This window comes from Ovis canadensis, chromosome 7, assembly GCF_042477335.2.
Source record: "Ovis canadensis isolate MfBH-ARS-UI-01 breed Bighorn chromosome 7, ARS-UI_OviCan_v2, whole genome shotgun sequence".
Lineage (NCBI taxonomy): Eukaryota > Metazoa > Chordata > Mammalia > Artiodactyla > Bovidae > Ovis > Ovis canadensis.
Genome location: NC_091251.1, coordinates 33,780,889 through 33,798,039, shown reverse-complemented (window position 1 = coordinate 33,798,039; position 17,151 = coordinate 33,780,889). Strand labels below are relative to the sequence as shown.

Genomic DNA, 17,151 nt, shown 5'->3' with positions numbered 1-17,151 from the left:
AGTTAAAAGTACTGTTTTGTGGGACTTCCCTGGTGGTCCAGTGGTTAAGACTCTGAGCTTCAATGCAGGAAGCAAAATTCCAATACAGGAGCCCAGGTTCCATCCCTGGTCAGGGAATTAGATCCCACATGCTGCAACTAAAGAGCTTGCATGCCGTAAGGAAGATCCTGAGTGCCTCACCTAAGACCCTGGGGGCAACCAAATAAATAAACACTTGAAAAAAAAGTACTGTTTTGTGTACTTGAAATTTGCTATGAGAGTAGATCTTTATTCTAACAACAACAAAAAAACAATGGAAAGGTAACTATGTAAAGTGATAGATACATTAATTAGATTGTCAACTTGATTGTGTATAATACATCGATATATACATATATCAAAATATTATTTTGTAAAAATATATACAAATTTTATTTGTCAAATATTCCTCAATAAAGAAGGGGAAAAACTGGAGTTATAGGCACAGTGTCCAACAAACAGTGACTGCTCAATAAGTTGTATTTATTACTTCCACTTGCCTGCTTGGATTTCCAAACTTGTTCCAGTGCCCTCTTATTAGAATATCTTCCTGATTCTGACTGCTTTAATAGACTGATTCCTTTTATCTGCTGCCAGCCTGGTCTAGACTTCCTTCCAGCATCTGCAATGACAGTGTCCCCCAGAATCTGCCCCATCTCAGTGCACCCTGCCGAACAATTCCAGATCCCAGCTCCTTTTCAGTTTGATTGTTCAGCTCATGTTAATGAGAATGATAATGTTAATGGGTGCAGGCCGCGCCACAGTCCAGGAATGAACATTCATTCCCACTAATATTGATTAAGCCCCAACTTTGTGGCAGGCCCAGTGCTGACTTCAGGAGCTCACAGATTACTATGGAGGGGCAACAGGCAGTGACAGAATAGTGTCAGGTATTATAATAGAGGAAGTAGCAGGCACTATGATGGAAGAAATCCCCGAGCACAAAGCAAAGTCACCTAATCTAGACTGGAGGTCAGGAAAGGTTTAGTGGAGGAAATGACTTTTAAGGTCAGACTTGAAGGATGAGCTGAGCTCAGCGAGCTACTCATTGAGCTGGAGTAGGTCAAGAAAAGGAGGAGCTGGGCAGAGTGACCAGCTTGTCCAATAACCTGAGAGGAATTGAAACATACTCAGTGTAGCTAAGGGCTTTCCAGGTTAGTGCTAAAGAATCCACCTGCCAAAGCAGGAAACACCGGTTCCATTTCTGGGTTCTCCCTGGAGGAAGAAATGGCAACCCACTCCAGTATTCTTGCCTGAAAAATTCCATGGAGAGAGGAACATGGAGGGCTACAGTCCATGGGGTTGCAAAGAGTCGGACACAACTGAGTGACTGAGCACCATGTAGCTAAAGAATGGAAGTAACTGGGAAGCACCAAAGTAGAAGAGCCTGGGAGGTGGGTGAAGGCTGGTCAAAAAGAAACTTATAAACCAAGTCGAGGGAGTTTGGCTTTTAATGAGGCATGGAGCCTCATTAATGTGTTTTAAGGTGGTGTTGGCATGTGTGGTGGTGGTGATGTTATCTGATTTTATAGAATTGGTGGTGCAATTTTTCTTGGGAAAAGTGACATTGTGTTTTCAGATTCACATGCAGAGGAGAGTCTAGACTTGTGGTCATGGGAGTGCAGGGAACTACTTTGAGAAGCTGGGAAATGGAAATGAGAAAGGGAAGGGAGCTCAGGAGAAAGGCACGGAACAATATTTCTATTAATCTATAGACTCTGCCTTCAGAAGGTCCTACCTCCTTCTTCCTTCTCACGTCTAGATAATTGCAATAGCACCTTACCTAGTCTTCTAGCTGCTCTTCTCAACAAATGACTGGCAGTCTCAATTTTCTAAAGTGCCACGTCTAATATATCTATCATTCATAGAAACTTCCAGGGCTCCATGTGTCTTGGAGACAAAGCCTGAATACTTCTGAATGGCACCTAAAGACACTTTGTATACTGGCCCCAGATTGTCCCAATTTAGCTCTTCACTTCCTGGTCTGACTGGTTCTCCATAGCACCTTCACCCCAGGCTGGACCTTCCCACCTCTCTAATGTTGTTGGAACTTCTCCTGCCTGCCCTCTCCAAGCACTGCTCAGTGGCTCTTCTTTTAAAACAAACAAACAAACAAAAACTATTCCACTATTAATGGAGAAATCACCAACAATATATCCAAGAATCATTTAAAAACATCATTCACTTGTGAAGCCCATAATAAATTATAATCTACTTATACATACATTGTTTCAGTAGATTCTCAAAAGTGAGTAGCATATTGATATTTTTCCATTTTCTTTTTTTTTCCATTTTCAAATGTGGAAATTCAAGTTTTTAAAGGCCTAAATAGCTCCGATTAAAGATTCAGCAATATTACAATATATATAACTAACAAAAATGTTAATGGAATGTATGAGATTCTCTGATGGTTCTTTCTAATCTGCATTTTTAATTGAAGTATAATTGATTTACAATGTCATGTTAGTTTCAGGTGTATATCACAGTGATTCAATAATACATATATACATATACATAATCTATATTTGTATAGAGTAATAAAAAATATTGAGTATAGTTTCTTGTGCTTTACAGTAGGTCTTTGTTATCTGTTTTGTATATAGTAGTCTCAGTGGTTCTTCTATGAACGCACTTTTCAGTTCAGCAGGGCTGTTCCTGAAACACAAACAAAACTTTGTTGAAACTATGCAAGTACAGAAATGACACACAAGATCTCCTACACAATCACATTCAGTTCAGTTCGGTTCAGTTCAGTTGCTCAGTCGTGTCCAGCTCTTTGTGATCCCATGAATTGCAGCACACCAGGCCTCCCTGTCCATCACCAACTCCCGGAGTTCACTCAGACTCACGTTCATGGAGTCAGTGATGCCATCCAGCCATTTCATCCTCTGTCGTCCCTTTCTCCTCCTGCCCACAATCCCTCCCAGCATCAGAGACTTTTCCAATGAATCAACTCTTCACATGAGGTGGCCAAAGTACTGGAGTTTAAGCTTCAGTGTCATTCCTTCCAAAGAACACCCAGGACTGATCTTTAGAATGGACTGGTTGGATCTCCTTGCAGTCCAAGGGACTCTCAAGAGTCTTCTCCAACACCACAGTTCGAAAGCATCAATTCTTCGGCGCTCAGCTTTCTTCATAGTCCAACTCTCACATCCATACATGACCACAGGAAAAACCACAGCCTTGATTAGACGGACCTTTGTTGGCAAAGTAATGTCTCTGCTTTTCAATATGCTGTCTAGGTTGGCCATAACTTTTCTTCCAAGGAATAAACGTCTTTTAATTTCATGGCTGCAGTCACCATCTGCAGTGATTTTGGAGCCCCCCAAAATAAGGTCTGACACTGTTTCCACTGTTTCCCCATCTATTTCCCATGAAGTGATGGGACTGGATGCCATGATCTTTGTTTTCTGAATGTTGAGGTTTAAGGCAACTTTTTCACTCTCCTCTTTCACTTTCATCAAGAAGCTTTTTAGTTCCTCTTCACTTCTGCCATAAGGGTGGTGTCATCTGCATATATGAGGTGATTGATATTTCTCCTGGCAATCTTGATTCCAGCTTGTGCTTCTTCTAGCCCAGCATTTCTCATGACGTACTCTGCATATAAGTTAAATAAGCAGGGTGACAATACACAGCCTTGACATACTCCTTTTCCTATTTGGAACCAGTCTGTTGTTCCATGTCCAGTGCTAACTGTTGCTTCCTGACCTGCATATAGGTTTCACATTAACTATTTTTAATTCTCAACTTCTTTCCAAGGTGTGCTTGTGTTTCTATTTTATATATACATTCAAAAATACATATATAGCATATAGGGCTGCTATGCGTACATACAGTATGTACATAATCATGCTCTGCTGCTGCTGCTGCTGCTGCTAAGTCACTTCAGTCGTGTCTGACTCTGTGCGACCCCCTAGATGGCAGCCTACCAGGCTCCTCCGTCCCTGGGATTCTCCAGGCAAGAGTACTGGAGTGGGTGGCCATTGCCTATCATGCTCTAGCCATCAAAATTCCATATTTCTGCAATCTTAGATTTTTTAATTTTTATGACTGCAGACATTCCACTACTATCTATCAAATGGAGATAATATTTCCCACCTTATGGGTTTATTATGAGTATTAAATAACAAGTTAAAACAGAGACACTCAACCTTGACCATGTTGCAGAATCATACTTCTTTAATAAGAAGGCTTATTAAAATACTGTGTCTTAGGCCTTGGCCTCAGAGATATGATTCAGTAGGACAGGGTGAGGGGCCTGAATTTGTATTCCAGATGCTACTAGATCAAGGACCACACTTTGAAAAACTATTGAATTAGTATGTGTAAAGTGTTCAGAATAATGCCTTGCATAGAATAAGCACTCAATGAAAACTGAAAGTGAAATTTAGTCACTCAGTTGTGTCTGACTCTTTGTGTCTGACTCACGGACTGTAGCCGCCAGGCTCCTGTTCACAGAATTCACCAGGCAAGAATACTGGAGTGGGTTGCCATTTCCATCTCCAGGGGGATCTTCCCAACCCAGGAATCACACTCCTGCATTGCAGGCAAATTATTTATGGTCTGAGCCACCAGGGAAGGATAAGCACTCATTAAATGGAGCTGTTTGCTATTTCTGAGATAATATAAACTCCCCCAGAGGCTCAGATGGTAAAGAATTTGCCTGCCAACGCAAGAGCCAAGGGTTTGATCCCTGGGTTGGTCGAGAAGATCCCCTGGAGAAGGAAATGTCAACCCACTCCAGTATTCTTATCTGGAGAATTCCATGGACAGAGCAACCTGGTGGGCTACAGAGATAATATAAGAAATTTTACTTATTTGATATTTAGAGTGCCTATAGTATTATAACATATTTATTGAGACATAACTCGTATACCATAAAATTCACCTTTTTACAGTGTACAATTCAGTTGTTTTAGTATATTCATAGTTTGGTAACCATCATCACTACCTAACTTTAGAACATTTTTATCACCTCAAAAAGAATCCCACTTCCACTAACAATCACTCTCTAATCCTTTGCAGGTTTTTGAACTTATAATGTCTCTGTAAACATATATACATAGTTTCTTTTTTTTTTTGAAATATTTTCTCAGAACAAATTCAAAGAAATAGATTTTTGAATCAATGAACTTGTGTATTTTCATGTATAATTACTGATTGAGTCATGAAGTGCCCAGATAATAGGTTAAATGTTATTTTTGTCCATGATTTCAAACTATATTACAAAGCTATAGTAGTCCAAACAATATCATAATGGCACAAAAACAAAGACATAGATCAATGGGACAGAATAGAGAGGCTAGAAATAAAACCACACTTGTTTGGTCAATTAATTTACTACAATAGGGAAAGGACAGTCTCTTCAATAAATGATGTTACCAAAACTAAACAGCTACACCCAAAAGAATGAAACTAGACTCTTATTTTATACTATACACAAAATGGCTCAAAATGGATTAAAGACCTGAATGGAAGACCTGAAACCTTAAAAATTTTAGAAGAAAACATAGGCAGTAAGCTTCTTAACAGCAGTCTTGACAAGGAATTTTTTGAATCTGACAACAAAAAATAAAGGCAACAAAACAAAAATAAACAAGTGGGATTACAAGCTAAAAAGCTCTGGACGGCAAAGGGAGCCAACAACAAAATGAGAAGGCAACCTATAGGATGGGAGAAAATATTTGCTAATCATATATCTGATAATAACAAAAAATTACCTGATTAAAAAATGGGCTGAGGATCTGAATAGTTCATAAATTCATGTTGAAATGGAAAAATTTTCCTAACACAAATCTTGATAAATGGTATAAAAACTATTGGTTAATTGAGTAGGAGGAACTAAAGAGCCTCTTGATGAAGGTGAAAGAGGGGAGTGAATTTGCAGGTGGGTGGGGCTCCTGCTCCACACCACCCAGACCTGGGCTTCATCCTACTCAGGGTCTAGCTCAGGGTCAGGTGAGTGGAGACCTGTTCTGTTATCAAAATAAATGTCACCACAATTAAAAAAAAATTTCTTTTAAAGGAGAGTAAAAAAGCTGGCTTAAAACTCAACATTCAAAAAATGAAGATCATGGCATCCAGTCCCATCACTTCATGGCAAATAGATGGGAAAGCAATGGGAAACAGTGACAGACTTTATTTTCCTGGGCTCCAAAATCACTGCAGATGGTAACTGCAGCCATGAAATGAAAAGACACTTGCTCCTTGGAAGAGAAGCTGTGTTAAACCTAGACAGCATATTAAAAACCAAAGACATTACTTTGCTGACAAAGGTCCATATAGTCAAAGCTATGGTTTTTCCAGCAGTCATGCATGGATGCGAGAGTTAGACCATAAAGAAAACTGAGTGCTGAAGACCTGATACTTCTGAGCTGTGGTGTTGGAGAAGACTCTTGAGAGTCTCTTGGACTGCAAGGAGATCCAACCAGTCCATCCTAGAGGAAATCAGTCCTGAATATTGATTGGAATGACTGATGCTGAAGCTGAAACTCCAATACTCTGGCCATCTGATGGGAAGAGCCAACTTGTTGTAAAATATTTTGATGCTGGGAAACATTGAAGGCAGGAGAAGGGGACACCAGAGGACGAAATGGTTTGATGGCATCACCGACTCAATGGACATGAGTTAGGGCAAACTCCAGGAGATGGTGAAGGACAGGGAAACCAGGCGTGCTGCAGTCCATGTGGTTGCAAAGAGTCGGACACAACTGAGTGACTGAAAAACAACTCTTTTATTTATAGATGAAAAGAGTTCAATTGAGTAGGCTATCAAGCACCTGAGCTTCCACTGGGCCTGAAACAGCAAATAAATGTTAGATGCAGAGGCAAGGGGACTGGATACTTAACTCCTGCCTTCTTCGGGAGTCCAGCAGAAGATTTAGAAACCAGAATTTTCCCACCCTAGTTGCCAAGATCTGGGAGTTATTCATTGTTTACTTTCAGAAGACTGCTCCAAGTCAGGAAATCTAATTTCTAGTCCTAGATCAACTCGACAGTTGTGGGTAACATTCAAGACCATTATTTCCTCTTGCAGTGCTTATTTCCCAAGGCAGACAATGCACATAGTTGCTCAGTCGTGTCTGACACTTTGAGACCCCATGGACTGTAGCCTTTTAGGCTCCTCTGTCCATGGAATTTTCCAGGCAAGAGGTGCCATTTCCACTTCCATTTCCAGGGAATCTTTCTGACCCAGGAACGGAACCTGGGTGTCTTGCATTGACCAGTGGATTCTTTACCACTGCGCCACCCAGGAAGTCCAAGGCAGAGGACAGGAATAATTAATACCCAAACAGCTGACTTTACCAGACTGTAAAAAGCAGGAGTTAGCCGACATATTTGAAAGTATTAAGAAAGGATGAAAAAGTTGGCTTAAAACTCAACATTCAGAAAACTAAGATCATGGCATCTGGTCCCATCACTTCATGGCAAATAGATGGGGAAACAGTGGAAACAGTGACAAACTTTATTTTGGGGGGCAGATGGTGACTGCAGCCATGAAATTAAAAGAGGCTTGCTCCTTGGAAGAAAAGCCACGACCAACCTAGACAGCTTATTAAAAAGCAAAGACATTACTTTGCCAACAAAGATCTGTTTGGTCAAAGCTATGGTTTTTCCAGGAGTCATGTATGGATGTGAGAGTTGGACCATAAAGAAGACTCAGCCCCAAAGAATTGATGCTTTTGAACTGTGGTGTTGGAGAAGACTCTTGAGAGTCCCTTGGACAGCAAGGAGATTCAAGCAGTCCATGCTAAAGGAAATCAGTCCTGCATATTCATGGAAGGACTGATGCTGAAGCTGAAACTCCAATACTCTGGCCACCTGACGCAAAGGGCTGACTCATTTGAAAAGACCCTGATGTTGGGAAAGATTGAGCGCAGGAGGATAAGAGGAGGACAGAGGATGAGACGGTTTGATAGCATCACCGACTCAATGGACATGAGTTTGGGTAAACTCCGGGAGTTGGTGATGGATAGGGAGGCCTGGCGTGCTGCAGTCCATGGGGTCACAAAGAGTCCGACACGACTGAGCGATTGAACTGAACTGACCTGAAGAAAAGATGAGGCAGCGCATAATGAAATACTACGTATGCACAAGCTGGGTTTGAATCTGTGTGACCAGAAGCAAGTCATGTAAATCTGAACTGGCTTCTTTTGTCAAACGTCCTCCCCTTCACATCCCCTAACTGGTAGAAGGCGGCAGCGGAGGGGGTCTTTACGCGTTGCCCCCAGGTGGCCACCATGCAGGTGAATGTGCTTATCTTCTGTGCCTAAATTCTGGCTCTGGGCTTCTCTGGCTCAACTCTCTTATTTATAGATGAAAAGAGCTCAGAGATCAAATGACTTCTCCAAGATCGTACAAACGCCTTGGGGGTCCATGAAGAATCTAGCACGGCCTGCGTTGGAACACCAGCCTGGAAAGGCGACTCCATAACGTGGCCACCTTCTCAGAGATAAGCTGAGGCCCGTCACCTAGCGGCAGGCTCAGGCAACGCAACGGAAGTATCTTGAAAGAGACTCCGGGTACTGCGGCATCCACGAGCCAATACGCTCTCAGTTCGCTCAGTTAACTCCTTTTTCCCATTGGGCCTTTAAAAGTGCCAATCAACCAATTGCCGAGTTTTTACTGGCTTAACTCCACCCATTCTACTCAATCTACGAATCATATGGCTCTTTCCAAGAGCATATTTCTATTGGTAAAGCTCCTCCTAAGTCTGACGAGTTTAGCCGGTTCTTCTGTTCCATTGGCTGGATCCGGCCCCTCCTTCCGTACATCCTGTTTGGAGCGGAAATGAGAGAGCCCCTCTTCGTATTGGTTTAGATTTGCAAGTGGCGGTGATCTCTCAAGTCTATCATGACAACGTCCGCTCTCCGGAAGTACAGTTCCGGAAGGGGCAGGCTTTGTGAAGATGGCGGCTCCGGTGAGTTTCGTGTGTTTGTTTCCTTGGCTTGATATTGTGGACGTTTCCTTTCTCCTCGGTGCCTGGAGGCAAATTATTGGCGCGAGGAAAGGATGGTGATAAAAATAGTTCTACCGAGGCGTCCTCCCAGCCACAACCGTAGTAAGGAGACGGGACTGGAGTTAACGCTCCTTTCCAGTAACGTGAGAGACCGGCCGGCCGTGAGGCGAGGCTGCATGGGCATCGGAGTGGGAAGGCAGGAAGTCTGGGCTGTTTGAAGGAGAGAGGGGACTTTTCCACCCCACACCTTCCGTCTTATGATCCTGAGGAAAGAAATGACTTTTCTTTACTATCCCTTCATAGGAGGTGTTGGAGTCAGACCTGCCAAATGCTGTGGCACTTTTGAAAAACCTCCAGGAGCAGGTGAGTAGTGCCACCCCTTTTGAAATAGATTAGTTGCAAATAGGCTCTGACTTTGTTTGCCTTACCGCTAAAGTTTGGTGATTTGGGGTCATGGGGTTTTCCTGGTGGCTCAGCGGTAAAGAACCCGCTTGCCAATGCAGGAGACGGAGGTTGGATCCCTGGGTAAGGAAGAGCCCTTGGAGAAGGAAATGGCAACCCACTCCTGTATTCTTGTCTGGGAAATGCCATGGACAGAGGAGCCTGGTAGGCTACAGTCCATGGGGTCGAAAATAATTGGATAGGAGATAGCAACTGAGTACGTATTTGAATGACCAGATACCTTAAGAGCAGGATGATCTAATGAAAACCTTTTCAGGCAACAATTCAGAGTAATTGATTTCTGCATCCAAAGGAATATAGGAAACTTGAGGACAAAAAAGCATCTGAATCAATTTCCTTTATTCCTATAGATAAGGAAACCAGTGATGAGAAAGGTGATGTGATTTGCCCTTTGGGTGCCCAGCTGATGTAGGGTTATATACTAATAGATCTCACATTGCAAGTGCAGCGGCACAAAGGTGCAGTGCACTCATGACCACTTCCCATCCCCATTCCCTACCTCTAGTTTGGTAAGTCAATCTCTTTAAGAAGAGGTTGAAAGTTTTTTATTCTTTTTGAAGAAGTATCAGCCTCTCCTGTACTTCCCCAGAACTGAAAAGAAGATGATGGTGTACTTTAGGCAGTGTCTCAGATATCAGTATTTTTTAGGTGGCTTGTTTAGATTTTGTCCTTCACAGCTCACAGAGATGACTTGATTGTATTCTGATCAGGGGTTTTATTTGGATTAATTTCAGGTGATGGCTGTCACAGCACAAGTGCAGACTCTGACCAAAAAAGTTCAGGCTAAAGCTTATCGTACAGAGAAGGTAAGACATATTGAAGAGTAAGCATCCCCTGACTTAATATCCTCAACAGCTCTATCCATTGTCGACTTATTGAGTGTGTGGCCTGTCCTCAGTGCTGGAGCTCTGAAGATGAATAAGATCCAGTTTCCGTGCTGAAGTCTGGTAGAGAAGGCAGGTGGAAGCAATAGGTATAAACAGTAGCAGTCATGGTGAGTGGCTGTGAAAACTGAGGAGTGAGATTAAATGGTCAGCAGGGAGCAAAGGGAGTTAGGCGTCTTAGAGGAGGTAGCAGGATTGTGAGGAATAAACAAGGGTCAGAGGGATGGAAAGAAATAGCATGTGCAAAAACACGAAGACCTAACACGTGATGATATTCTGCAAAGGAGGTATGTCACGTAGTGTGCTTTTTTGTACATTTTGTGTGTGTGTTGGGGGCAGGGCTAGAAAATATGACTGGAAAAGTAGTCACTCTATGAAGAGCCTTGTAGGCCAACTAAGGAGTTACTGCTGTGTTCATTTAATCCAAAATTTTGCTAATTGGGGGCATATTGCTTATTTTGTATACTAAGAAAGAGTGCTGCTTGTTAATCTGTGACATACTAAGATACTGTGGATTTAAAGATGTATTCTGACTGTGAAAATGATGTGTATCTTAAATACAGTGATTTTCAAATTAAGGTCTTGAAGTTTCCAAAGGAATTATTGGGTGCAGGACAGTGTAGAAGGAATCTCTGGATCAGTATAGAAGGAATGAGGGATTTCTGGATCCCTCATCCCTGCTTGAACTGTGTTGCCTGTTTTATGTATTGAACTTTTGTTCTAAGATATCGTTTAAGCATGACATTCCGTAGGTCAGCAGAAGTATGGAAATTATTATAGTAGGTTAATAAAAGTCATTGAGGGTTTTTAAAACATGAGATTTACAGCAGACTTGTGCTTTAGGAAGATAGCTAAATGAATTTTTAATGTATCTTTTTGCCATTTCCTTCTCTTCATTCATTTTTGTTCTCTTCTCATTTTTAATCTTCGCTTCTCATTTTTTTTTGTCTTATATGCTTGTAACCCATACACGTGTAACTCATAAGCTTGACAATGCCCAAGCATGTCAGAAGATCCTGTTTCTCACATTCTTGGCTGTCTTTATTCTGGGTATGATGCTTTTATGCATTTTAATGCCTTTTTGAGATGAGCTGCACACATGTATCTTAGATCACTGTATATTTGTTCATTGAACAGTTATTTAGTAACTTTGAGAATCAAAGACCTTCATCAGGTGTTTTATAGGCTACAAAGTACATTCCCATCTTATTTGAGTCTCATGTTACATATTATAGATGAGGAGACAGAGGTCATAATTTACCCAATATTTGACTATTGAATGCCTAATTCAAAAGTTGAGCTCAGCTTGTCTGTCTCTGAATGCTTTGCTGGTCCTCCTATATCATGCTAGTGTTGACCTCAAGCATGTTGGTTTACAGATACCCAGGGCTTGGGTGTTGGAGTCAGACTGAGTTTGAATCCCAGCTCTACTCTTATTACTGTGTTATCGTAGGCAGAGATTATTTATTTAGCCTGTCTGAAGTAGGTCTTCCAAGGGCTGTGGGCTTTTCCAGTTTTGTTTTATGCAGTCACATTGACTTTTTTTTCCCCCATAACCATACCTTAAGTCTGCTTACCCAAGTTACTTTTTTATTTAAGAGAATGCACTTATAATTTATGATTAGCAAATCATAATACACTGTAATGTAATACACTTCTTTGGTGGTGGACTACCCTGTGCAACGTATGGAATATAGTTCCCTGAGCAGGGACTGAACCCGTTCCCCCTGCAGTGGAAACGCAGAGTCTTAATCACCAGACCGCCAGGGAAGTCCCTGTAATACATTTTAATTTTTAGACAGTTGAAAAGATACATAAAATCACAAAGAAGAAAAAAAAAAAAATCAGTGTAATCACCATTCTGAGATAACCACTGGGATACATTTAAAAAGTTTGTTTGTTATAAAAGTAATATGTGCTTGATGGAAAATCACTTTTATAGTATACTCTATTTCTTCCTTTTTCTCATCTCAGTTCCCAGGGGTAGCAGTTGCTAATTGTATTATCTTCATTTTTCTGTACATGTGAAATATGTGTATCATACTTCTCGCCTCCTCAGTTTGAACCACAGTATTCACTCTTTCTACGTAGGGAGAAAGTGTGTTGACATAGAACTAAGTCCATGTCACTAGGTATAGATCCTTGTTTTTACCTGTAATGTATAATTTCATCATATGGGGATAAAATCATGTATTCACTATATGTGATATGTATTCACTGTAGTGATTCAACAGTCACTATAAAATCATGGTGACTGTTTTGGTTAAATTAATTTAAAATTCAGCACTGTGTGGAGATATTTTTGATTGTCACAACTTGAGGAGTGGGGTCAGGGGGTGGAGGTCAGGGCTGCTGTTGAATGCCCTCTAGTCCTCCTCTGTTCACTGTAGATTGGACAGTGCTCCACAGCGAAGAATTATCTGTCCCCAGATATCAGTAGCCCTTGAGTTTGAGAAACCTTGCTATAGTGATTTCGGGGGATACTTTATTGATTTTCCTGCTCTTCCTGTCTTCCATAATTCTGTGAGGTTTGCTTCCATCGTGTTAGCATAATTTTCTCTCTGGCCATTTTAGGTATAGCCACTTCCTTGAGACTACTCTAGATACTTTACATGAACTTGGAAAAAATTATCCTGTTTTCCCTAGGCTCTCTCTCCTCATTCTCTGGTTAAAACTGAATTTGCTTCTCTTATGATTCAACTCAGGGTCTCAGCCTTTTGGAAGTAAAAGATCAGCTGTTGCTCATGTACCTTATGGATTTGAGCCATCTCATCCTGGACAAAGCCTCAGGAGGTTCTCTTCAGGGACATCCTGCAGTTTTGAGACTGGTGGAGATTCGCACGGTACAAAGCATTTGGCATCTTATGGGCTCTAAGTTGCTAAGTCCTGAACTCCAGGACTGTGGCATGATCGCTCTCATTTAAGTGGGTGTTCTCATGTTCTCATGTTCCCTGGGTCAGGAAGATCCCCTGGAGAAGGGAATAGCAACCCACTCCATTCTTGTCTGGAGAATTCCATGGACAGAGTAGCCTGACGAGCTACAGTCCATGGGATTGCAAAGAGTCAGACAGGACTGAGCAACTAACACTTTTATTTTATTTTATTTTTTTCATTTTTCTCATGTTTAATGAGAAAACCAAATGGAGAAAAAGCATTTTTGTTTTCATTTCCTCTACTTTTTGCATATTTTAGGGGCTTTATCTGGCAGCTAAAAATAGGAACTTTTGGTGTGTGCTTATGGCTCATACAGTAAAGTGTCTGTCTACAATGCGGGAGACCTGGGTTCGATCCTTGGGTCAGGAAGATCCCCTGGAGAAGGAAATGGCAATCCACTCCAGTACTCTTGCCTGGAAAATCCCATGGACACAGGAGCCTGGTAGGCTACAGTCTGTGGGGTCGCAAAGAGTTGGACACGACTGAGCGACTACACTTCATGTAATGGTATTTAACCACATTTTAGGTTTTGGAAAAGCTTCGTCCTTTGGACCAAAAATTGAAGTATCAGATTGACAAACTGGTCAAGACTGCAGTGACAGGCAGCCTCAGTAAGTAGGAGAAACTGTAAGGTTTTCTGGGGACCATTCAAAAAGTTCCAAGTCTTGTAAAATCTCTTGCATTTTATATTGTAGGTGAGAATGACCCACTCCGTTTTAAGCCTCATCCCAGCAATATGGTGAGCAAGGTAAGAGGCTGCAGTACCCTGATTTTCCTGAGGAATCTAAACCTGGGTGAGCCTTGTGGTGCTCCTGGACCTCCTGGGATTTCTCTTATTACTGTTGACTCCCAACTTGTGCCTAAGAGTGTTGAATGTGAGATTCCCCTTTGTCCCTCTGGTTTGTATTCCCACTTTCCCAGGTACTTCAGCTTTCAATTTCCTTGTCACTTATTTGACTTAACTCTTCCTAAGTTTGTGGACATTATGTTCCTCTTATAGTTGAGCTCTGAGGATGAGGAGGAAGATGAAGCAGAGGAAGGCCAGTCTGGGGCTTCAGGGAAGAAATCTGGAAAAGGAACAGCTAAGAAATACGTCCCACCACGCTTGGTTCCAGTTCATTATGGTATGAACTGTGGCTGCTGCTTCCTCTGTGTGAATTGTGTTTCTCTTCTCTGTTCTGGGATAAACCTTGCTGATTTTTAATCACATAGATGAAACAGAAGCTGAGCGGGAGAAGAAGCGCCTAGAACGAGCCAAGAGACGGGCGTTGAGCAGCTCTGTCATTCGTGAGCTAAAGGAGCAGTACTCAGATGCTCCAGAGGAAATCCGAGATGCTCGGCATCCTCATGTTACTCGCCAGAGTCAGGAGGATCAACACAGGTGCATTAGAAGTTGTTTCTATGCTATAGGGACTTGTCCTTTTGTTTTGAATGAATATGATTAATCTGATTCCAAGAGAACCCATGTTATGTAGGAAATGGAGTACTAAACTTGGGTTAATGATTTCTAAGAATTAGAGTTTTGAAGTACATTATGGGGACTAGGGGAAAAATGTTGTTTTCCCACCCCTCAGACCCAAGCTGTTCAAGCTGAGCAAATGCTCCATGGAGAAAAAAAATATGCATTGCCACTGACTAAGGCTCTAAAGTTCTGTTTCACTATCCCTGCTCTTTATTTTCTGAAGAAAGCAAGAAAATCAGGTTTTTCGATTAGCTTAGGGAAGGAAAGTAGAAAAGCAATTGTTGAACACAAATTTGTCAACTTTGCCTAGGTGACTCTCTCTATAGTCGACAGATGTCAGTGAGAGGATCCATGTAGGGGATCCTGTTTATGAAGCTGGAATACAAAAAATTTTATGTAATAATTTAAATATTCCTGTGGACGGGCTGTGAGTTCATTTCTGGGGAGGAGGGACGTTTTAGCACAAAGAGCATTTCATTGAACATTGAGTACTGAGCATATAGTATCACCTCAGCAAATACTGTGGTGACTAGCTATGAAATTTCTTGAGAACTGTCTGCATGATGGCTGAGTAAACACCTGGGCCAGGTTCTTGGCTGCAGCTTTCTGCCTCAGTGGACTGAGCATGCTGGAAACTGTCTATGTTTCTCTTGCAGGATTAACTATGAGGAGAGCATGATGGTGCGTTTAAGTGTCAGCAAGCGGGAGAAAGGACGGCGAAAACGAGCAAATGTCATGAGCTCACAGCTTCATTCCCTCACACACTTCAGTGACATCAGTGCTCTGACAGGAGGAACCCCTCATCTTAACGAGGTGAGGTGCTGATCCAGTGGTGGGAGGTGACCTTCATGCTTCAGCTAACTGTATGTGGGCTTATTACCACGAGGAACTTGGAAAGGGACACTAATATTGAAAGCGCACAGCCATTCCTTCCCTTCTCCGTGCATCTCCAGGATCAAAATCCTACTAAGAAGCGGAAGAAGATACCTAAGAAAGGTCGGAAGAAGAAAGGTGAGTGAATGGCTCAGACCTGGGTGATCAAGCGCAGGGTGGGCTTTATAAATTGAGATGCCGGCTCTGGGTTTGCCATTCTAGTTCTTACCAACCTCTATAGTGTATCTTCCATACTGGGCACTAATCTCTTTAGATGTGAGCCTTATTTTTTTCTTTTCCAAGATGAAAATCAGTATCATTCACAAAAGAGACTTCTGGATTCTGTCTCTGAAATCCCCATAGCTCCTGTGCAGGCTTGCTTACGTAAATATAAAAGCATCGCTTGAAGGAACTGCTATCCAATGTCAGTTTCCTTCCTCCTTCCTGTCTCTCATCCTGGGAGGATACAGAGCACTGCCACGGGGACCCACTCCTAAGGAGCCCTTTTCTCTAGATGGTCTTTTTGTCTGTCTCTTCGGTTTTTTCCAACTGTCCTTTGCCTCATTCTTGGTTTCCCTTCCTTTCAGGTTTTCGGAGGCGGCGGTGATTATGGGTGTACATACTTAATTTATTTTTGTCATCTGGGATACTTCTAATTTCATTGTATGTAGGTTTTTTCTTTGGAATTCATTAATCATATACTCTGGACATGTGGAAAGATCTTTATTAATAAAATTGATTTTACTTAACAAATTCAAGCCCCTTTTGCACATGTATTATATGACTGGAATCTCTGGGTGTGGGTATTTTTGGTGAGAGGGTGATGGAAAAGGGAAAGAGGAGATCTTGGGGGAGAATAAGAAAGTTTGGCTTTATATGGTTTTCTTTGACAAATATGTTCCCCAGAAACTAGAAATTGGCTAGTCAAAAAATATTGAGAGATTAGAGTAGTGTAATACATTCTTTTACCCCCATGTTGCCCCAAGTATGATTTATTGTTGTGATAATACAGATAATCTGAAATATACGGACATTTTAAGATTTATTATGTATCTTATGGGGATCCCCAGGTGGCTCAGTGGTAAAGAACCCGCCTGCCAATGCAGGACATGTGGGCTCAATCCCTGCATCAGGAAAGATCCCCTGGAGGAGGAAATGGCAACCCACTCCAGTATCTTTGCCTGAGAAATCTCATGGACAGAGAAGCTTGGAGGGCCACAGTCCATGGGGTGGTAAAGAGTCTGTCACGACTGCACGCAGGCAATGTATCTTTTTGACCACCAGATGGCATTAGTGTTCAGAAAACCTTTGGTTTTGACTGTAATCAAATACTATTAAATGGAACCTTTCCTCATAACCAAGTTATTCGTGTTTCCACTTCTCTGAATGTTTTTCTTTTCTCTAAAACAGCATGAAAATAAGGCAGCCCTTAGGTCAGTTATTGAGAGAGTGTATCTAGAGAAAATAGAGTGAATAAGAAGAGTGTGAGGAATCAGGATGGTCTTGTGGTTTTCTGACTTGTTGACACTCCTTCAAGAAAGGCTTCAGTTACCAGTTAG

The 17,151-nt window shown here is 41.8% G+C and overlaps 1 protein-coding gene across 1 annotated transcript; it reads left to right on the top strand.

The window, feature by feature from the left end:
* The first annotated feature begins 8,669 nt into the window (after window positions 1–8,669).
* Window positions 8,670–16,345, top strand: NGDN (neuroguidin). The gene is made up of 11 exons (XM_069597710.1): window positions 8,670–8,938; window positions 9,281–9,340; window positions 10,174–10,245; window positions 13,029–13,166; window positions 13,784–13,868; window positions 13,953–14,005; window positions 14,258–14,381; window positions 14,470–14,638; window positions 15,376–15,532; window positions 15,673–15,730; window positions 16,180–16,345. Exons 1-11 carry the CDS (start codon window positions 8,927–8,929, stop codon window positions 16,197–16,199), a joined length of 948 nt encoding a protein of 315 aa, XP_069453811.1. The 5' UTR covers window positions 8,670–8,926; the 3' UTR covers window positions 16,200–16,345.
* Window positions 16,346–17,151: the final 806 nt, after the last annotated feature.

Bases quoted from the DNA above. Each gene is read 5' to 3' on its own strand.
- NGDN (XM_069597710.1), top strand. The intron at 9,341-10,173 runs GTGAGTAGTGCC...GATTAATTTCAG, and splicing joins TGAAAAACCTCCAGGAGCAG to GTGATGGCTGTCACAGCACA. The intron at 13,869-13,952 runs GTAAGTAGGAGA...TTTATATTGTAG, and splicing joins TGCAGTGACAGGCAGCCTCA to GTGAGAATGACCCACTCCGT.